The 23,155-nt window shown below is 30.9% G+C and overlaps 1 protein-coding gene and 1 long non-coding RNA gene across 2 annotated transcripts; both read right to left on the minus strand.

Annotated features, from left to right (window-relative positions):
* Nucleotides 1-1,315: 1,315 nt before the first annotated feature.
* Nucleotides 1,316-10,426, minus strand: LOC145331111 (uncharacterized). The gene is made up of 3 exons (XR_013883686.1): nt 10,298-10,426; nt 9,755-9,848; nt 1,316-1,647 (listed from the first exon to the last, which is right to left on the minus strand). It is a non-coding gene; the product is annotated as an uncharacterized LOC145331111 (long non-coding RNA).
* An 817-nt stretch (nt 10,427-11,243) lies between these two features.
* LOC145331112 (uncharacterized) lies at nt 11,244-23,128 on the minus strand. The gene is made up of 21 exons (XM_080175740.1): nt 22,977-23,128; nt 22,384-22,438; nt 21,906-22,015; nt 21,565-21,655; nt 21,196-21,280; nt 20,909-20,969; nt 20,533-20,588; nt 19,729-19,797; nt 19,161-19,247; nt 18,474-18,577; nt 17,861-17,931; nt 17,545-17,598; nt 16,318-16,374; nt 15,619-15,703; nt 15,046-15,130; nt 14,565-14,703; nt 13,672-13,738; nt 13,173-13,318; nt 12,745-12,811; nt 11,531-11,645; nt 11,244-11,273 (listed from the first exon to the last, which is right to left on the minus strand). Exons 1-21 carry the CDS (start codon nt 23,104-23,106, stop codon nt 11,244-11,246), a joined length of 1,764 nt encoding a protein of 587 aa, XP_080031866.1. The 5' UTR covers nt 23,107-23,128.
* Nucleotides 23,129-23,155: the final 27 nt, after the last annotated feature.

The following is a 23,155-nucleotide window of genomic DNA, read 5'->3' on the forward strand; positions in this document are numbered from 1 at the left end:
TTTTGCAGCAGGGGAAAAAATGAATCTTGTGCAGAATATACACCCCGGCTGAAATTATAATTCATTTTTTAAAAACATTAGGAAAAATAGAGTCAAAATTTATAACATTTGTAAATCAACACATACCTAGGAAGTAATTTTCAAAAATAATAATAATAATTTCAAAAATCAATAATAAAAAATCTTTAATGCAATTTTTAGATATTGGTACATACATTTTTAAGTTTTAAAATTGATTCATAAAAAAAAACAGGTAAAAGAATACAATACAATGGTATGGTTTTTTGATTAACTGTAAAAATATAATTTTTGTATTTATATATTAGAGGCATCTTGGAATTTTGAACACACCAGTATATTGTTGCATATTTAAAACAGAGATTTAATCACTTATTTTTTAAGGATCTTAAGGGATAAGAAAATCAACGCTAGGTTCTTTTTTAGATAAAAAAATAACGGCGTTGCTACAAAAGACCAACTCTACAAAAGACCAACGCCTACAAAAGACCAACGCCTACAAAAGACCAACGTCTACAAAAGACCAACGCCTACAAAAGACCAACGCCTACAAAAGACCAACAAATATATATTGTTATGTAAACATAAAATTTATTAATAAAGTAATACATTATCAATCCATGGCCGCAGCGCTCGGCCCCCTGGCCTGCCTAGCCGCGGGCGCTCGCCCCCCTTGCCTATAACCTAACCTAACCTTACCTAAATATTGTAAAAAAAAATTTAAAAAATTTGAAGAAAAAAAATCTACCAACCACTTTTTGTAAATCCACGAAATTCTAAACTATAATTAAGTCAATGTACATTAAACATTCATACATTATTGCATATAGGTTCGGTTAGGTTAGGTTATAGGCCAGGGGGCCGAGTGCTCGCGGCTAGGCAGGCCAGGGGGCCGAGCTCTGCGGCCATGACCTTCTAGCATTACGATTTTTTGTAGTCGTTGGTCTTTTGTAGTCGTTGGTCTTTTGTAGGCGTTGGTCTTTTGTAGAACCGACTAGTTGGTCTTTAGTAGGCGTTGGTCTTTTGTAGCAACGCCAAAATAACGCCTAGGCTTAAAATAAATCATTTATGTTCAAAAAAAAATAATCACAAAAGATAAAAGATGGAAGGCAGCCATTCTCAGACAAAAGTAGTCAAATAAACGTTATATACATATCTTCAATTAGAAGAATCAATACATATTTATACATTTACAATAAAATGTGAACACAATAATGGGTAGGTATGGGGTATTCCTGTCCAGTTTTTTGTTTAGGAATGAATATTTCTTACCCTCGTGAATAAATGATGACCTATCGGTCCATCATTTATTCCATCGGGTAAGAAATATTCATTCCTAAACAAAAAACTGGACAGGAATATCATTCTCATTTAAACAAAAAACTCATTTTTTTATGCAAAAATGTGGTTTAATTTTGGTTTTTAATTTTCATTTATTTCCCGGCTATGATCATTTATATCCCTGATATCAAGTTTCTTTTAATAATTAATAAAAATTCAAAAATACCAGTTTTGTTGGCCCAGGATTTTGTCTATTATACAATGTGATAAAATAGTTATTACAAGTGTTAGTGGGCTATGTTTCATTATCCCTGATTACTCTGAAAGGAACAGGTGGTGGCAGTACATCTAAACAAAAACACAATATTTTCCAAAAATATAAATAGCAAAAAAACCTATAGAAGAGTAACAAAAAATTATACGTGCTTTGCGCGCTATGAGAACACTCCAATATTGAACCAAAAAAAACGATAGTATATTAGAAACTTTTTACCTACCCCTTTTCCCCAACCAGAAATAAAACTTGGACCTTTTATCCAGGGAGGAAGGGAGGGGACAATGGATCGAATATTCATATTTTAGGAGTCTCAGACTTTGGGGACTGGCTTAAAGGGAATGTGCATGAATTTAGCAGTTTCTGACTGACTTTGGGGACTAAAATATGAATGACGTCACGAGAAATCATGCAACATGACGGGGCATTCTTATGCTAACTAGCGCAATAATAAAAATGTAAACAATAAACAAACAGACAGAAAATTTTTACTTTAATTGTTTTAAAATCATAATGAAAAAATAATTATGGAATATTTGTTTGCAGTTATGATTATAGAAATTATTGTATTTATTTTTTTAAAAATTAATAATTAAATTGCTTTTAGATATCTTTCATTAATCAAATTTAAAATAAATGAGTTATAAAGTAGCTACGCTAATAGAATATATTTTCTGCTGTTGATTATAGCTCAGTGTATGGCAATATTAGAAAGAAATACATACACAAACAAGCGTCTTAATATACACACACATTTCTGAATAAAAATTAGCAATTCTTAGTTCAAAAGGTTTTTACGGATCAGCTCTAGGTCTTACCAATTTTTGTGTACGTCGATCTTTACACACCTACTAAAAAATTTTTGGAAAAAAATAACTTTTCGTCCGACTTTGAGACCCAATAAGTACCCTTAATATTCATCTCACAAAAAAATCCATTTTATACTTTTTTGTAGGCAATTTAAAGTGTTCACGAAGCTGGAAAAAAGCTGATATATGTCACTTATTAATGTTTTTTAAGAGTACTATTTTGAGAATTAAGTCTTAAATACTTCCCATTTAAAAATAAATCAAACTTTAAAAAAACGAATTTATTCCCTTGAAAACATCGTTGTAGTTTGTGTTTAATTATACATATCTAAAAACCTATCAAAATCGACAAATAACAATCTTTTAGTTGAAGTTTACTTGCAAATTTATAGTAAAATAAAAGCTTTTGTTACGTACCCTATTTAACTAACTAAAAAATGTTGAAATTGCTATCTACGGATAGATTAAAAATTTTCTTCCGATGGTCACAGAAATAAAGCCATATATGGTAAAGATAATGGTACCAGGATATTCATTTTTTCCTTTATTTAAAAATTTATATAAATATCTACATATCTACATGGCTTTAGATATGTGACGTTAAAAATCATTTGAAATCATTTAATTGCTTTGTATATGTATGATAAAATGTAATTTAACCATTGAACAGGATACATACAGGCAATTGATAATATTATAATTGAAACTATAAAATTAAGCTATTCTCGGGACCATCAATAATGTATCATCTTATTTAACGCCTATCTCAAAAAATGCTTATCTCAGAAAATGCTTTTCTAAAATACATTTTAAAAAGCAAAGCATTGTTTTATATCTAGCAATCAATATATTAATAAGAATATATTTTGATATCATTGATATGACTTAATTTTATTCATTTTGTATAAAGACACATTCATGTATTAAAAATTGTTAAGATAAAGTCCAAGCTTTTTATCTCTAACTAGTGGCTATGCCCCTAGAGGCCTCTAGTGGCACTTTAAATGTTTTTTTTTATATTTGAAATATGTCTATGTCGCATTTGACATTTATGTTTCATTGAATGCTCTTTGTTAAATCAAGAACCATATTTTTTTTTTGATTTCTTGTGATTTCTCTTAGGAAGGTGGTGGTACCCTCCCCCAAAATAGTTATAAATCTTCCCAGGACCTATGAGAATCTACCATGTTAAGGAGAACCTGATCGGTTCAGCAGTTAGCGAGATCCTTTGGTACAAATATACAGACACACAAACACAAAAACACACAGACAAACATCCTGTTACTTTATTATAAGTATATTAGCTGAGAAAACAGGTTGGAGCATTTTTTAAGTACAGTCAGGTTGAATTAAACACACACACACATACACACATACAGAGTACGGACCCCACAGAACTTGACTGTATTAAAGTTTATTCTTCAAAACATGAAATAGGATAAAGAGCACACAAATTCTATTCTTTTAATAAATTTATATATAAATCTGTTATTTATGGATGTACAATCAGAAGAGATATTAAATCAAGCCAGTCAGTAATTAATATATACAAAAATGGAAATAAAATAACATGTCTTTTCAGTTATGGGAATACAATTATTTACTTATTATAGTTATTGAAATTGTCCTATATTGGTCCAAACTTACAACTTAAAATACACTGAAGGGACTGCAACTTTTACAATATTCAATAATGTTTGGTTTCTATATTTCAACTTGACAAAATCCGTTGGTACCATTTGTACAATGACAGGTAAGAGAGGGGACGAAGAAAGAAAGAGGGAAACACAAACGGCTAATATAAGTTGGGTTTATAAACAAAATCTGTATGATTATAAATCAATAAATTAATAAACTTGTTTAACCAATTTGTCGAGATTTTACATAATATCACCAGGGACGTCCTAGGGGGTGGAGGATAAAGGGGTAGGCATCCCCAAAATTTTTAATTTTTAACCCCCTTAAAATAAAAAAGCTTAGACGTCACTAACTCTATGATATAAAGATTTCTTCCTCCAAAATGAACTTGGTGGTGCTGTAGGCATCCCAGAAATTGTAATTTTCAATTCCCCCCCCCCCCCCCCCCCCCAATAAAAATGCTTGGACGTCCTTGAAAAGCATGATCTATGTTATTAAGATTTTCAATGATTAACAACCTTTTTGTTTTAAAGACCCAACTCTGTGTGAATGAAACAGTCATATTACTGGATAAAAATTAATTAAAATCAACTTATATATTATCCAGATTTTATTTGATTGATGACCTTTTCATTTCAAATCCCCAACTCGGTTTTTGAAAACAGACATATTTCCTTACAATAATGGGCCCTGATAGTTTATTTTATATAAATTTTTCATTTAAAATGAATGTTTAGTCAAAAAATATGTATGATGATTATAGGAATACGAATTTAAGGCTTTTAGAAAATTTAAATAAAAAAACTAAATTTGGATATCTAGGGTTTAAAAAGAGGCAGGTATCTATAGAAATATGGCTCTTTTGCGATCATTTAGAGAAAAACAAAAATGCCTATGTTTATGGAAATACTTTAGCAAGACTGCTTAATTTTTTGCTGGATATTTATAACAAATAATATCTATTTACTCTTTTTGCCCAATTTTATTCTTAAATGATGTAATTTCTGAAGATTTCAACAATTTTTCATATGTAAGTGTACCTGCATAGATATATCAATATTTGGTAACTGATTTTACAAAATTAACGCAGGTTTTATATTTTATTGTAAATCAAGTTTGAAAATTTATTTCAAAAGAAATGTAGTACAACAAAATTTTTGTAGTATAAATTTCATTTTTTTTATGTGTAAGCAAAGAAAAGGGTGATTTTTCCTTAGTCTTATAAGTGCACAGATTGTTGTGTTATTTTTGTGAGAAATGGATCTCCGCATCCTTAATTAATCTATTTCTAACTTAGTGGAATTTTTAAGGCATTATACTATGAAAATTACTTAAAAAATAAGAAAAGGTAAATAAAAATGCAATTTGAAAAAATTGCTTCGCGATCACTTTAATAAGAAACAAATTTGCTTTTATGTTTTTTTCTGTCATTTGAAAGAAACATGGAGAAAAGGGTCATTTAATGAATGTAGGTCGAAATTACCGAAAATAGCCCCTTACCGAAACTTCCCCCGCCTTACCCTAAAAAAAATATTTATTTCAGATGACTAACAAAGAGAAAATTAGCTTTCCTGGAAGAAGATTATCTTTTATTGATATGGTGCGAACGTGCAAGAAAGAATTTAAGTTACATCACAGAGGGTATCTGCAGCGTGTAGGGGTGGTCCGTAGTTTGACATTTACATAATTTTATTTTTTTTAAAGCGAAGCTTTTCTATGATTACGGTCGGTCCGTCCGTTCCTCAGTCACAGAGAGTTAGCTCTTTTCGTTAATTTAAACAGGTTAGAATTGTCCTATCGATTCCAAACTTTGCATGATGATTCCTGTAATAGTTAGGTACAATTTAGAAAGCGTAGCAACCCTACAATCAATACCAGAATGTCCGTACATCCATTTGAAACATGTCGATTTTTAACTTTTTTGATAACAAATTATCCGATTCTTCAGATTTTTTGAAAACTGATTCCTATTATACAATGTTATAAGCAAAGCATCTCTATAAACAAGTCCTAAAAATTTAAGTATGTCCTTAAACAGTATTATCTATTTATGCAGTTTTGCAACAAATTTACTTACAATATTTTGTACTGAAGCATTAATATTCTGCTAATTCAGTTCTGACAATCTACAAGTGTTAATATTCGTTTGTCCTTCCATTTCAGAGCTTCGCTTTTATGGATGTTGTCATCCTTGTTTAATTTTATTTAAAAGGGGGTCATTTAGAAGTTTATTTTACTTTTATCAATTTGTTTTATCTGATACTTTCCAAAATATGTTTTATTAATACTTTATCAATAAAAAGTAATTTTTTTGTAACTAGACCAAATATAATTAAGAATTAGAACCATAAATCTAAATACAAAACTAAAAATATCCTTGAGACATTATATTCAGGGCGACCACTCAAAAACCAAAAAAATATAGTATTTTTATAGTATATTTTTTTAATCCATATAGTATATATAGTATATTTTTTCTTACTCATATAGTATGATATAGTATCGGACTTTGTTTCATTTAGTAATACATAATATATAAACCATCAATAAAAAACTCAAGGCAAAGCTGTTATCAAAGTAATTTCACATATAAGGGGGGAGGGGGGGGGGAGTTTTGCCACTTTCGCTTACTCTTTCATTATTAGGCTAGGTATTAATGTGAGTCTATAGGTCATTTGGGATAAAAGTTTACTTTTGGGTAGAACTTCACGTATATTTAATCATTTTTTTGATAGGTCTCCAGGTTCAGGTGCTGCAGGCTAGCTGGAAGGTGGTTTCTGGACAAGTAAAAAAAATTAAATTTCTTTTTGAAGAGTTAGAGATCAACTTATTAAACAAAATATGTATCTTTATGTTACTAACATATCTGAAGAAAAAAATTAAAATCCGACTCCAATTTTTGGTCCTGCAGGCCTCCAGGTTCACTCTGGACAGGTGGAAAATTCAAATTTTTTATTAGAATAGTTAGGAGGTCAACTTATAAAACAGAAAATGCATCTTTTTGGATGTTATTAACATAACTGAAGAAAAAATTAAAATCGACCTCCAAGATCTGGTTCTGCAGGCCTCCAGGTCCACTCTGGACAGGTAAAATTAAAATTTCTTGTTTGAAGAGTTAGAGGTCAACGTATAAAACAAAGTATGCATCTTTTTGGGTATTTTTTTACATATTTGAAGGAAAAAAATGACATTTAGCCTCCAGGTTCAGGTGCTGGAGACCCTCAGGTGGACTCTGGGAAGGTAAAATCAAACTTCTGATTTGAACAGTTAATGGAATATTTTTTAAACAAAATGAGCTTATATTTGGATGTTATTTATATATTTTAAGGAAAAAATAAATTATCCTCCTGGTTTAGGTGCTTCAGGCCTCCAGGTGGACTCAGGACAGGTACAACATCAAAATTTTAAATTTAAGGAGTTAAAGGTTAGTTTATTAAACAACAGAAGCATCTTTTTTAGATAATATTTATGTGTTTTAAAGAAAAAATGACAATCGACCTCCAGGCTAGGTTAAGGTGCTGCAGGCCTCCAGATGGACTCTGGACAGGTAAAATATTATTTTAATGTATAATAATATGTTAATATTATCCAAATAAATGCATATTCTGTTATATAAATTGACCTCTAACTCTTCATATAAGAAATTTGATTGTTTACCTGTCCAGAGTGAACCTGGAGGCCTGCAAGACCTGAACTTGGAGGCCGATTTATATATTTTCTTCAGATATGTTAATAAGATCAAAAAATACATATTCTGTTTTAAAAGTTGACCTTTAACATTAAATAAAAATTTTTATTTTTTACCTGTCAAGAGTGAACCTGGAGGCCTGCAGGACTTGACTCTGGAGGCTAATTTTCATTTTTTCTTCAGATGTTAATATCATCCTAAAAGATGCATATTTTGTTTAATATAAGTTGATCTCTAAATCTTCAAACAAAAATTTTAAACTTTTTACCTGTCCAGAAACCACCTTCCAGCCTGCAGCACCTAAACCTGGAAACCTATCCAAAAAATGAATAAATAAAAGTGAACAAAAGTAAACTTTTATCCCTACTAAGCTATAGTCTCAAATTAATACCTAGCTTAATAATCATGTAGTAAGCTAAAGTGGCAAAACTTTTCCCTCCCCAGTTAAGTTAATTCTATGAAAAATAACTGATATTTAAAACTTAATCACAAACAATAATATATTTTCAGGATTTTCTCAATTACTGTAGAGCTTTATGCATTTTTGTCAAATCACAGTATCTTTTGATAGGTTATTTTAGGTTAGGTTAGGAAAGTGAAAGGTTAATGATTGCCCCTCAGAGATAAAGCCCCCTGCAGGGGCTAGAAATAGGAGAAAACCTACTGTGAAAATAAGACAAAATACTCCTTCAGAGGCGTTGTCTCAAACTGACAATATTCGTTTTTTTGTTATTTAAATTTAATATCATATAGTATATATAGTAAATTTTGGTCAAATAAAGGTAATATTATATAGTATATATAGTAAATTTTTGTCATATAGTATGATATAGTATCCAAATTCATCCTATATAGTATAAATAGTATATATAGTATGCAGTGGTCGCCCTGTATATTCTGCAACCTTTTTTATTCATAAACATTTTTAATCAAGTTATTTTGTTTATACCTAGTGTGTGTAACTGTGTAGGTACGTCTTAAACTAACAATTTTTTTAGATTTTAAAAAGTTAATCTAATTGATTTTATTTTTATTTATTATTTTGTTGTAATTAAATCAGGGTAGCCCCTTTCGTGACAACACCCCTTAAGGGGAGTTTCTTTGTATTTTTACAGTAGCTTTTCTCCTATTTCCAGCCCCAAGCAATTTTGAAAATACGACGAATCGCCCCTTAAGGGGTGTTGCCACGAATGGGACTATACCCATAAATCATTTTTGATTCAATTGTTTTATATTTACCTAACAATTCTATTGTGATATGATATATACATATATGTATTATTTAAGTAGATTTTGTTGTTATTTTAATAATTTTTAATACAATTGTTTTAACTGATTCTTGTTTATTATTTATTACGATTTAGAAACCATAAAAACTCAATTGTTACTAGAAAATCCGTACGTCCATTTATAACATGCTCAATTGCTCATACACATTAGTAAGCTGCGCTAATATCCAATAAAAAGTAGTAAGTTTTGTTTATTTATAGCTTAAGAATTTGGTTATCGATCCGATTAAGTTCTACATTTTAGGGAAGATGCATAAAGGTCCTGAAATCCTTTTAGACTGTTTTTATCATTAAAATCTTAAGATGGTTTTATGCTATTTTTCTACGCTAAATTCTAAAACTAATATTCTTTAGTAAATGAATTGCTACCAAGTTCTTTATCTTGATAATCAGAGGCTATTAGTAAAGTAGAATTTGGGGGATGGTGCATTTTGAATTAAAATTAATTAAAAAATGAATAAATTTCCAATAAAAGTTGCACTATCAGAAATACTCGTTTTATCTGGAATTATCTGGTTTTTCAACCTTAAAGTGTCACAACTATAAAATTGAATTAATTGCCCATTGTCCCCTCCCTTCCTCCCTGCCTTTTATCCGATACCAGAAAAAATATCCATAAATCACCACTATTTATGTATATAAAAATTACTAATAACTAAACAGTTCTTCCTTACGCCCCTAGCTGTGCTTTATGTGAATTTGTTCAGTCATCCTTGATTCGTAAACAAGTAGGTAAAAGCGCAGCAACAATTATTACCTGCAATAATTTGTATTTCATCATCGTCCTGTCGTTGTGTAGGAACTCTACCAGGTTTTACAAATTCCAAATGGGAGATATCTGGAAGCTTTACCTGAAAGTATCATCATAATATTCAGGAGGTACAATAAATTAGTGGCATTATTGACCAAGTAGGGTCCAGAAAACAGCAGGATATATTACATATCCAATAGCCTTTAGTCCTAGAAGTTATTAAAATGAATTCTAGGATTCTAATTATTTACCCACCTCTAACAGAAATTAATAGGATTAAAAAACAATGCTAAAAATTAGTACACTATGGGACTAATAAATAAAAAAGAACTAAATTATTTACAGGCCATTTTAGTTAAATAAGTTTTTGGGTTCCATAAAACCATTGGCAAATTTTCAGAAATAAGAATAAAAACACAAAACTAGAACTGACGATTATAAAATGTCTAGTGAACAAAAAAAATCAAATTCTTAGCCGGCAGCGACCCATGAAACCTCAGTTTAATCCTGCCTTTGCCTTATTGTGCAGTGTAATAGTCACAATCATACCTCTTTTTCATCTTCAGTCTCAGAGTCAGAGCTCAGAGATATTTCCTCAATGTGTTTCTTCACTTGATTATCAACTAGAGGTTGAGGTATGCTGGTTCCAGGATCAAAGTTCCTATTATTAACATCCATATAAAACAACTATAACTATATTATTGGATATAAGAAAAGACACCCATATGTGATTACATCAATTAAGTATCAAAGACCATCGGAATTGTTAGGCAAAATATCTTAAAATAACCACTCAAGTTCACTGAAATTAAGTACCTAGTTTAATTTTTTACCTATTATCTTTTGGGAAAAAAATCAGAAATTGTGTATTAGATCCTAAAAGGTTCCATTAGGATTCCACCTACTACAAAAATATTAGAGTACTTTAAAAAATTTATTTAGCATTGCAAGTACGAAATAACATTAAATATTGGTGGTTAATTTCAAATAATTTGTATTTGCTTCTGTATAGGTATAATTTTAAATTTTGTAATATGGATGAACATTCCTAGTGTTGTTAACTGTACTATTTGAAATTGTGTGTTGAACTGGTTTGCCAGAAGGACCAGGTTTACTTGGTGTATCTGTAGTTTATTTTGTGTTTTACTACTAGATATTTTTCATTCTATATAAATTGAAAGCACTAGGCATCCCTCACATAAATTCTTAACCTATGAAAATATCACCCTCCCCTCCCTCCTTAGCTTTTAAATAAATGCAAAATTGTGGGAAGGAAGAGGTTTTTTTTGTTGAATATTATCGAAAAAGGAACAGGGGTTATTTTCTACACCCCTTTTCAAGTTAAGATAATCAATTCCAACTTTACCTGAGATGGGTTTTTAAAAGATGCCGCGTTTTTTCTCGACATTTTTTACGCTATGAATAACAAGCGCGGCATTCGCGAAATCTAAACAGAGTATACAACTTAAGAATTCAAAATTTTAAAATTAATATTTTAGCCATTTGTAAAATGTCTAATATAGCTCTAAAAAGATATATTAATTAATATGCAGCAAAAATGGATTTTAAATAATTTGTTTTTCTTTTAGAAAGGCTGTACCAACAAAAACGAAATAATTAAATAAATAGTTGTATTCTCTGTTTAGATCTCGCGAATGCCGCGCTTGTTATTCATAGCGTAAAAAATGTCGAGAAAAAACGCGGCATCTTTTAAAAACCCATCTCTGGTCATAAGAAATTTTTTAAGCTAAATTTTTTATCAAGTTTTTGAAGATTCAAAACTTGTTTAACAACACACTTTCCTAATGAATGGTAAATTTGTGTTTTGGGAAAGTTTGCATTTTTTGCTGGAATAGTTTGAGATCTGTTATCAGGTACTTTGTTTTTCTCAGCTTCGCCTGATTAAAATCAATAACATATTTAGATAGAAAAATTAAGATAGATTTCATCCGAGATTTTTCAACTTCATGAACAGGACATACACATACATTTTTTCAACTGACATAAACAAACAAACAGTACGTGTGGACCCCCCCCCCCCTTTAATTTTTAGGTCATTTTTTTAGGGTTGGGGTGGCCCTTTGTCAAAGAATATATCTGTTTCGGAACGCATTGCCTAGCCGTTCTCGAAATCTTATCTCGAAGCCCTCCGAATGACCAACATAGTGAAGTTTACGAATGTGTATTTATTACCATGAAAACAGTGAGTCTAAAACAAAAATATAGGAATTAATTACATAAAATTAATTGTTATTATTTTTTTAGCATCGAGGTTGCGTGATTTTAATTTAATAAAAAATATGAATTTTCTAAAAAACTTAAAATTGGCACGAATCATATTAAATCGCATCAGAAATTGATAATTTTAGAATAAAATAATCAATGATATAAAAGTAAATATTCGTATATCAAAACTTAGCAGTTAAATGGTCTATTTGCTGAAAAATTAATGATTTAAATTTCTTCATAAAATTGTACCATTCTACGCTTATTTTCAAGAATTAAAAGATAAATTCTTACCACATATGATGTCAAACTAAGCAGGAAGGCTTATTTGAGATATTCCACACATCAGAGCGCATGTATATTCAAGCAATACATTATTTTCATTCACGTAGCTCCTCACGTGGGACTTATCAAAGGAAAAGTGCGCGTCTCTTTTGTTCGTTTACAAGCCACGCGCCGCGCGGAGATAGTTAGGAATGCCGCGTAACACACTCATTCTCTGGGGAATTCTGGTGTAAGGAAAAGGTATTAATGGGTTCGAACTTGCCAGGGAATACAAGAAATACATACCGACACAATATCATTTAACTATCTTATACCTAGTTGGTATGTTTCCTAAATATAGAGCCCGATTGGTTCCGCGCCAGTACTAATGCTACATCCAAACAGACAGATCGGTTTTCCTTGTACTATAGATGTATGATGTTATACTAGTATTTATAACTTTATCAGTTTATGAAATTTCATCAAATATGTTAGATTCAACTTTTCCTGTAAATTTGGAAGACTTCAGTGGTTCCCAATTTACGCTTTCACTGTCATTTGCAACAGAATGAACTGAAATTTAAAATATTATAAATTTGGCTGATTTTAAAGACTTTGGGGAATTAGCGCACATAATGCCGCTGAATTTATTCTTCTGATAGCAGCTTAAAATTTCCTGTCTCCATTTCCTTTAAATTTTCTAGATAAATCTGGTTTTCATAACCTTCATTAAGAACTCTTAAAATTTGATAGATTGCCCATTTGACCATCCTTGTATCTCTGATGTTTAGAACATGTTACTTAAAAGAAAGGGTTGTGACAATGGCAATTAATAATTTGCAGGTATCAAAGTTAAAATTTGACACATAATAATTTGAGAAAGATTATTCTATAAACTAATGGTCTACCTCCAAAACTATCCATAAAAACTAACCTTCAGTTATGATTGGAAGAGCATAGGAAGGATCCAAGGGTGGGGACAAACAGGGTGGCGGGGGGGATTCATCTTTATTATCCAAGGTTACACAAGGGGGGGATAATCTCTCAAATTCAGTTACAGGTGCTGCATCAGAAGTATCTCTGAAAAAAACATGAACATATTACATTAAAAGCTACATCTTATATTTTTCAGTGTCCCTTTGTCTTTATTTCATGACTTAAAATGTGATTCGCAAAGCCCCTCTGTCAGTCTAAATGTCTATCAAAAAATTTAAATAAACATTGAGGGATATTGAACCTTAAGCTAAAACATTTCACCTTTTACCACTTGTGACAATAAAAGCAATTGTTGAGCAAAATAAGCTATATTGTAAAACTATATCACACAATTATAATAAAAAGAGTTAAATACCTATAATATAAATTTAATCTAAAAACATTCTTATAGTAAAATAGTTTTTCTTCCATTGCCAACTCACAATTCCTTCTCTTACCTTTGTCTGAGAGTAGTAATAGGTTGAAAATAAACAGGTATAAGAGGTATAACTTCTGGTTTCAGCTCTAAACAAATTAGGATTTGATACAGGTGATTATATAAAATTGGAACTAAATTTAAGAACTTTAGAGCATAAATAGAACATAATGATCCAAAAATGTCTATGGAAATATAACTAGAATAAGATGCAACATATTTTACTATTTAAAAAATTTTCAGTTTCTAGTAAAACAGAATAAAAGAAACTTCACCATAACTATGTTTTTGGCAGGCCAAATTTTTATAGCCCTGTATTCCAACAAACATGGAATCTACATTCAGGATTGAAAATAGTTAACAAAATATATTTCATCCAAATTATTTAGGAGTGTGTGTGTGTGTGTAGCCATTGTTTCTTAGTGTTTGGACCTAAGTAGTCATGGAGAAGGACGAGACACTTTTGTATAGCCACTAGGGCTATCAAGCTCCACGCTCAAGTACATTATGCCTTGACCCGCTGTCTCAAGGGAGCTACTCTTTATTACCTCACCCTCGCCGAGTATGGCAGGTGTCCCAAATTAAGTCACCGTAATGAATGACGCTCTCCGTAGAGGAGCTTGGGATAAGGGTTGTACAGATATTATGTACGTGACTATTAAGTATCCAAACCACTCAATAATCTCCCTTCTTACACAACCAGGGGAAGTTGCGTGAACGTATTCAATTGAGAAATTCGAGTTGCCACACGGGGAATTGAACTCGAACTCTCATCATCGTAACCCAGTGTGTTACCACTGAGCTACGACGCCCCTTAATTATTTAGGATAATAGCAGTATAAAAAATCTTAAGACCAAGCTAATAAAAAATTATTATCTTATTGGAAATATTTCAATTAATTGTAGTTTTTTCACCTTCTTCTGTGGCCCATCTTAAAGGAGGTCCTAATGGTTTATCAAAAGGTTTTGAGATTGTCTTATCCTCCAATATCTCAATTTCATCATCGGATATGTTGACTAGGTTTTCTTCATCCTTACTATTGCTCTCAGTATTCTGAAAAAATATATCTATGTCTATCCATTTTATTAAAGCAGAAGGTTTTTTGGTTTGCCCATTAAATTCTGACTATCTACTGAACTGATTAGGTTTTTTAGTCTATGGAAGCCTCAAAGAAGTCCTGTTATAATTAAGGGAAATTTTATTTTCATATGTTAGGTATCCATGGGATGTTTTAAAGCTACTTCCAGAAAACTCCTTCACGATTTCAATGCTACATGAGGCTTGCTCACTACTAGTAAGTACAAAAGAAGCACAATATGATTAAGTTGAGAAAAAAAGCAAACAACAGTTAACCGTAATCACAGATTAAATTAAAAGGTTAATGCCTTGAATTACCTGTGTAACACTTTGACTAGATATATTTGAACTAGACCTTCTTGAATTGTGTGAAGCTCTCGGTGATCTGGAATGCATAGATGCTCTGAAAAAAACATAGCTAATAATTATAGATATTGATATTTGTAAGTAGCAAAAAAAACATATTTGAATTTTTATTTGTTACAAACATTACATACATTGCTGAACCTAATGATTTTTTTACATTTTATCGTTATTAAGCTGTAAATATAAAAACAACACTTATAAACAGCTATTCTGTTTGAACCTACCTCTTTTGTAATTGTAGCACATCCTTTTCATTACAAGGGTCGTCTTACCACGGATATCCAAAAAGGTAGGGTAATGTTATTAACCTCTTCCAAAAAATATCATGATTGCAAAAACCCCCCTCAAGTAAATTTTACTCATGGGACAGGTAAAAATTTTGGAGACTTTGATTTTCATTATCATTATTAAATACATTTCTTTCCATAGGTATTAAATGTTGTTTTTTTGTAATAACTGCACTAATTCTAGACATGACATATATTTGTTAAACTCTTAACTTTTTTATGTTAATTTTTTACTTACCTAGACGGAGGATTAGAGTCAAGCAAGGAAGAAATTGGCGAGGGATCAGAAGCATTTAGTGCAGCAAAAACTTGCTGTGACAACTCTGAACAAAACAATAGCATTTAAAATATTATAAAAATCATTTGAATTGCTATGCTGAAGACATTTTAATTTTTTTTAAATTGTTGAACTTTAATTAGCCCTAACAGGAATTAAATTATCTCAGTTTACTATGAAGATATTTACTATAATTGCATTTATATTATATATATCAAGAAAAAAGAAAAAAATATTTTAATCAAATAATATTCTTTTGAAAAAAAAGGTTGAAATTGAAACTTAACTTTAAATCCAACTAGGAACCCCAACCACACCTTGGGGTGAAGCTCTTATAATACCCTTCCCCCCCCCAAAAAAAAAAAATGGGCGAATAACTAGTGATTAATTTTTAGTAATAATTTTGCAACCTGGGACAATTGCGACAAAGAGTAACTTTAGTTAAAGTAATTTATTGATAATATATTTATTCTTTAGCCTATAAAACGATTATATATATATATAGGAGGTGGAATTTCCCATCTACTCTTGGAATGAAGCACCTAGGGGCTAGGGGCGAAGCCACCAGTAAATATATACAAGAAATATTTGACTCCCATGTTTTTTTACTTTGTTTGCAATATGCTTGTCATGATTGTACCAAAACAATGAAAGTCTTACCAATATTTTCTTTCTTCTGTAAGATTTTCTGTACTTCATCATTATCATCAGATTCATCTAGTTTAAATATACTTTTAAATAACCTAACTTTAACTTAGCTATAGGTACTTTAAAAATTGTAGCTAAAACTTGCTTGTATTAATATATGCTTTTAATAAAACATGTTAAAATCATTAGACAAACATAGGTAACAAAATGACTTTTTACTATATAATATAATATGACACGCACCTAAAAACATACCAGCCATAAAAAATAAGAGAAAAATATATTTAGGTAATTGAGAAAAAAAGACTTTTTAGTTGTACTTCTAAATGGTTAAATATATAGGTAACCTCTTGGTTTTAAACAAAATTTGACAACGTGGTAACGCACTGAGTTACGGTGATGAGAGTTCGAGTTCTAGTCCCCTATGTGGCAACTCAAATTTCTAAGTTGAATACATTCACGCAACTTCTCCTGGTTGTGTAAGAAGGGGATTATTGACTAAATTTGAACATCTAATAGTCACGTACATAATATCAGTACTACCCTTATCCCAAGCTCCTCTGCAGAGAGCGTCATTCATTACGGTGACTTAATTTGGGACACTTGCAATACTCGGCGAGGGTGAAGTAACAATGAGTAGCTCTCATGAGATAGCGGGTCAAGTCATAATGTGCTTGAACGTGGAGCTTGATAGCCCTAGTAGTAGTGGCTATACAAAAGTGTCTCAGCCTACTCCATGGCTACTTAGGTCTAAACCCTAGGAAGCTATGACTATCAATCAATCAAAACAAAATTTGAAAAAGAGGAAGGTTGGGTTACATAAGGTCAATAGGTTGCACTTAGAGGAAAAGCAACAAAAATTGTTGTGAAGTTTAAATACTACATAATCAAGTACAAAATATTAAAACTGCTTATGGAACTTATAAAAAGTTCTGTATAGATGAATTTCCCTTACACCTAGCATTTAGTTCTATTTGTTTTGATTAATAAATCTGCCTTTTCTTAGTTGAATCATGTACCTGTACATAAAATTACAATAATCAAAACAACAACATCTAGACAAGAGACCATTTCATATAAGACTATAGGCAAGCCTCTGGAAAATTTAGGTCAACCTATAGAAGCTTTAGGTTGGCCGATTATATAAAGGTATTTGTTTGTTGTAATTATGTAGCTTGACCAACAGAAAAAAACAGTCTAAAAGTTATTTGTAAACTATCAAAGGGGAAGTATTTGTTCCTGAAGCAACATCACTCTCATCACCACTCTCTGACTCCTCTTCTGGGGCACAAACTAAAAATAATTTGTTATCACGACTCAGAAAGGACAAAAATTGGCGTTGAAAAATTTAAATTTATGGTAAGATACATACAAGGCTCAGCAAAAGGCTATCTAAGGTGAAGGGCAGGTGAAAGGGCAATACTCCCGCTCTTTTAATCAGCCCCCAAATTTTAGCATATTATATATAAGATTTACCCCCTCCCCCCCCCCCCAAACAATACCTCCAGCTGTTTATAAGATCAGTTGGATAATTAGACTTTTTTAATGTACATACCTTCACAATCGTAATCAGGTTCAATTCGATTCAGACGTCCACAAAAATTATGAATGTGATTATGTCTACACCTAGATAAAAAAAAATATATAATTCTAGTAGCTTCTCTTTAAGAAGTCCCACCACTACTTATTGTTTTGTAATGTGTGTGTCCGCATAATTTTAATTTAATACCTATAATTGTGATAGCTTTTATTCACAGAAACAGTTAATTTCTAACAATTATAAAAAGCCCTCCCCCCCCCCCCCTATTTTATTTTTTTCTCTTTGGGTAGAAGCATTATTTTCTGAATAATACCTAGGTACTTTAAGTCAGATTAAATTAGTTTATATTGAATACTAGGTAGCCACACCGGAAAAGGGTTAAGAGGTTTTTAACCATAAAAAAATTAAAGAAGGACATCTGCCAAACTCCAGTCAGAGGTAAGTAATAACGAGTACACAAGTATAATGGTTGAAAATGAGGGTCTGATAAAAGAATGAATTACTTTTAAAAACAGTACATGAGGTTAATTAAATAACATTCCTTGTCATTCTGTAGTTTTAACTCATATACCATACCTATACATAACTGTTGTACTATTTGTCTAAACCGCAAACAACAACAACTTACGTGTTACATGGAGTTAATTCCCATTCAGAGCCTTGGATGTTCAGATTCCTGCCTCTATCAGGATTTTTTTTTACAGCCCAACAAAACTTAGCCACACAGGTAAACTAAATATAAGATAGTAATCAAATATACCAATAAAATCAAACAGCTTAATTTTTGCACTAGGCACAATTAAGTATATCTTTTTTCTAATTCTTTTTTTAACATCAGCCATTTACTGACAATTACATAATACAATTAATTGTACTAATTTACTACCTAAATTTACAGGGAACGTCTGATCTGAAGTCGTAATTTGGCCTTAAATTCAATTTGAAATTGCTGAAATGTTAAATGGCAAAATAAGAATCAAGATCAAATCTTACAAACAATCCACCTTTATTCTAAAGTGTTTTTGTTAGTAAGTTTGTCTGATAAGATCTTTATAACCACTGAATCGTTGAGTTCTCTAATTTTGGGAAGTTTTAAGTAAGACTTTCGAGTTTTTATTTGTTTTAGGCTTTCCCCCTTTTAAAAACAATTAACCTACCTAACTGTATTCAAAATCAAGACTTAAGTTGTAGAAAAGCTTTGCCCAATTTTACAAAAGGGTAAGCCTAGTTTAAGTTTGACCATTTGGAAAAAATAAGTTCACCCTCAAAAGTTTTTAGTGAGTTGGGTATTCCTTTAAAAAAACTATCGACCAACCTCTGTTGCAGCACTCCAGTTGTACAAAGGATCATTCTCCACCTCCATATCCTTCTCTTGGATAAAAATTCCCTGCTCAATGCAAACCTGAACAATTTTTGTAGTGTTGACATGCAATATTGTGTTCCTTAGTACTAAATGTAAAAGAGTATTTTCACTGTGAGTTCCACAGCCTGAAAACTAGATGGTTGATTCTATATTATGATGTTAGAACAGCATTCCTTACTAGAGCATATTTAAAATATTACCTAACCCTGACCTGCGTGTGGCAGGTGTCCTACTTAAATTAATCATAAAATATAAAATCTGAACAGTTTGTTAGACATATGGAAAGTTCCTAAGAATATTTCTTTGTGATGGATGTAAGTAGTGTCCAATAAACCTACCCCAGAAATAAAGGCAGATTCGAATTTTGATCTATCCATGTAAATCATTATAGCAACGTTATATTAGGCAAGTTAAATTTGTAACATAAATGATTACAGTTTTGGGCAAAACTTGGCCCACAAACAGGGTAAATTCATGCACTGCATGCACAGACAGGACCTATAGACAAATTATTGCTTACCTTTTTGAAGTCATTTGAGTTGTTACAATGTGGACATTTGAAACCTTCCATTCCATAGCTATGAGCCAACTAAAAACATTTCCAAAAAATTAGTTTTATGGAAAACCAAGGGGGGGGTGGGGAAGTTCTGACACATTTGCGTAAACCTGGTGTATAGGCTTTATCTTTGGACTGAGAGGATAGGTTATTAGGGATAAAATCATTCTTATATGATGAATTTCCCCCAGATTTAAGATTTTTTGGCCTCCAGGTTCCGGAGCTCCAGGCCTCCAGGTGGTCTCTGTACAGGTAAAAATTAAAAATAAGATTTTTTTTGAAGAGTTAGAGGTTAACTTATAAAACAAAATACCTATGCTTATTTTTGATTGTTATTCACATATTTAAAGAAAAAACATACATATTTTGTCTCATAAGCTGACATCTAACTCCTAAAAAAAATTTTTTTTTCATTTTTACCTGTAGAGAGACCACCTGGAGGCCTAGAGCTCCGGAACCTGAAGTCCTATCCAAAAAAATCTTAAATCTGGGGGAAATTTATCATATAAGAATGATTTTATCCCTAATTACCTATCCTCTCCATCTAAAGATAAAGCCTGTACACCAGGTTTAAGCAAATGTGTCGGAACCCCCCCCCCCCTTACTTTTTTTAATGAAAAAAAGACAACTGGATATTACTTTTAGTCAAATAGAATTTTAATTTGAAGAAGATCAGCCTATTTATACCTTTCCTTTTTTTTAAATGTCACACATAATCTAACTTCTTGGAGACTATTGTTTTAGAAGAAACCATAACAATATACTTACCCTTTGGACACAATCTGTATGGTATACCCCACCACAGGTATTGCAACAAATGCGACCTTAAATATGTTTAAGGTGATTATTTTTGTTTATTAGTATAAATAAAATTACTTGAAACCTATCTAAATGAAACATTGGAGGAAAACTAATTTAACATCAACTTAAAAGGCATGACAAACTGAAACTCATGCAATAGGAGAAAGTTGGTTGATTATATTTAGCAATTTGTAGACATACTGAGATACCACCTCTTGTTTAATATGATACAAAAACATTTAGTTATTACTCTGTTTGAGCCATGATTTGAAACAACCAAATAAATAGAAGCTAGTGGATGTTTTATGATTATGTTAATTTAAGGATGAATAACTAAACATACCTTTAAATGGTCCAGCAGCTTCATTGGATGGAAAATCCTCAAAGCAAATTAGACAGTTCTCCTAAAGCAATATTGAATTTTGTTCTCTATGTTTTAAAGAAAATTGTAGTTAGTAAATCAATTTAAAATAAGTTTAGTAATCCAAGCACTTTATTCCAACAACAGACATGGCTAAAGGGTATGGGTTGGGCATTTAAAAATAACTCAGATCATTGAAACTGTTAAATGTTCTTTGAGCAACGTTCAAAAGTATGAAAAAGGTTGAAAAATGCAAATTACAAACTTACCAAATATGTTTTGCCTGGCTGCTTAGTTTGTTTGTTCATGTGTTGGGAACACAAGCAATATACTTTAGTATTATTACTTCGCAAACTGAAAAAAATTCTGATTAAAAAACATTATTTTATATTCTACCTTTTTCAGTAAGAAGTAAATTAAGTTTATAAAAAGCAAGAGAGAAAAAAAGAAAAATAATGAAAAATCTATTAATAGGTAGGTAAATATTAAAACTTTCAGAATCAAAAACATCAAATCTTATGTTAGTTATGGAATCATTGACATCGACGGTTTGAGGCATGCTTACAATATGTTTAGTTTTAACAAGAGTGTCAAGTATATCATTCATATGTAAAGCTATTGACATTTCAGATACTTACTTATTTATAATAAACTGGAATCCCAAAGATGCTCCACAGGGAAAATGGAATTTTCCTTTGCATGTCTTTTTCAGACAACTAATGGTGGCTCCTTAAAGAAATAAATTGATAGAAAATTAATTTTTCAAACTTTTAATTAGACTTGTACGAGTACGTATAGGTATTGATTTCTGACAAGCATAACAACAATCATAATAGGTATATTCATTTATATATTAAAAGCTGTAAGACAAACTACCCACAACTAATTTCTAGAAAATTTGTAAGTACACCATGGATTTTTTTCATGTAGGTATAAAATTGAGGTACCTAAATGTCTTTTTTTTAACCTAGGTAGATACCTGTTTCATTGCAAATTTCACACTTGCTTGTCTTTTTCAGAAGTTTTTCTATATCAGCATTCTTATAGCCAAGAATACCAACATCTTCTGCTGTCTGATTGATTCCATGACTAAACAAGAAAGTTATTGTCAATAAGATGATATACAAATGATAATAGCAAAGCTTTTTGAAAAAAGAGCAGCAAGTTCTCCGTTATGTCAAATAACTCAGGACAATTATGTAGATTAAAACTGACCAAACAAACAACAATTTGATTACACTTCCCTTATCTAAAGTGTTTTAGGTAATTAATTTGTTTCTAGAGAAGATACATAAAGGTTATAGTATGAAGTTATAGGTATGGAAGTATAAACAAAAATAAAGCTTTTTAAAAGTATTTGGGTTTAAATTTTAAATTTTGCCTTTAAAGGAACTTATAGATGTGTCAAGTATTTTAAATTACAGAGTAGTTTCACTACTAAATAGCTTAGCACTTACCTAAATAATAAACAATGGTAGTGGTAGAATTTTCTCTGCAGTTTATAAAATTTTCCTAAATAAAATATCATTTTTAAACGTGAATACTTTTTAACATTTAGGGTTTGTCTATAATGGAAAGGTCTTATTATTTAGACATTTTAAAACTGTCCAATCAATTTGAAAATTGACTTGATGACCTGTAACATAAAACAATTCAAAGAGGGGCGTTACAGATTTATATTTATTTCTATTAAATAAACATAATAAACATCCTATTTTCTGCGTTAGGGAAGAAAAAACTGATAAAATTAACCTATTCCCTGGAATTTTGGAATATGGATTTCTAGGAACATTATGAACAATATCATAAGCAAAGCATATCTATATAATTAACTCTTTTAAGCAAGTATGGCATTGTCAACATAAAGCTTATTTGTAATTTAATTATTTAAATAACATATAGGTTACAGGTATTTATATCTATTATATGTATATCTATATCATTCTTGAACTTCTAAAATGTAAATTAAAACTAATGAAGCTCTTGCCTATAATAAAATCACACAAATTTTTTTTGGATAAAAAAAACATTATATTTTTAAAAATCCAACCTGCATTTAGATTTAAATATTCAGTGTTTCCTCTTTTACATAACTGGCATTTTTGTAATTTAGAAATATTTTTAATTTCTTCTCCCCTAGGTTCACTTTCTGTTTTAAGTTTCTTCCTAGCGGGAGGCATCCTCTAACATACCACCAAAGAGAAATCTGAAAAAGGGAACAGTAATATT

Source organism: Acartia tonsa, chromosome 11, assembly GCF_053477335.1.
Source record: "Acartia tonsa isolate MP-2025a chromosome 11, ASM5347733v1, whole genome shotgun sequence".
Classification (NCBI taxonomy): domain Eukaryota; kingdom Metazoa; phylum Arthropoda; class Copepoda; order Calanoida; family Acartiidae; genus Acartia; species Acartia tonsa.

Bases quoted from the DNA above. Each gene is read 5' to 3' on its own strand.
- LOC145331112 (XM_080175740.1), bottom strand. From the start codon at position 23,106: ATGCCTCCCGCTAGGAAGAAACTTAAAACAGAAAGTGAACCTAGGGGA. The intron at 22,439-22,976 runs GTTGGATTTTTA...TATTTTATTTAG, and splicing joins ATATTTAAATCTAAATGCAG to GAAAATTTTATAAACTGCAG. The intron at 17,599-17,860 runs GTATGTACATTA...AATTATTTTTAG, and splicing joins ACCTGATTACGATTGTGAAG to TTTGTGCCCCAGAAGAGGAG.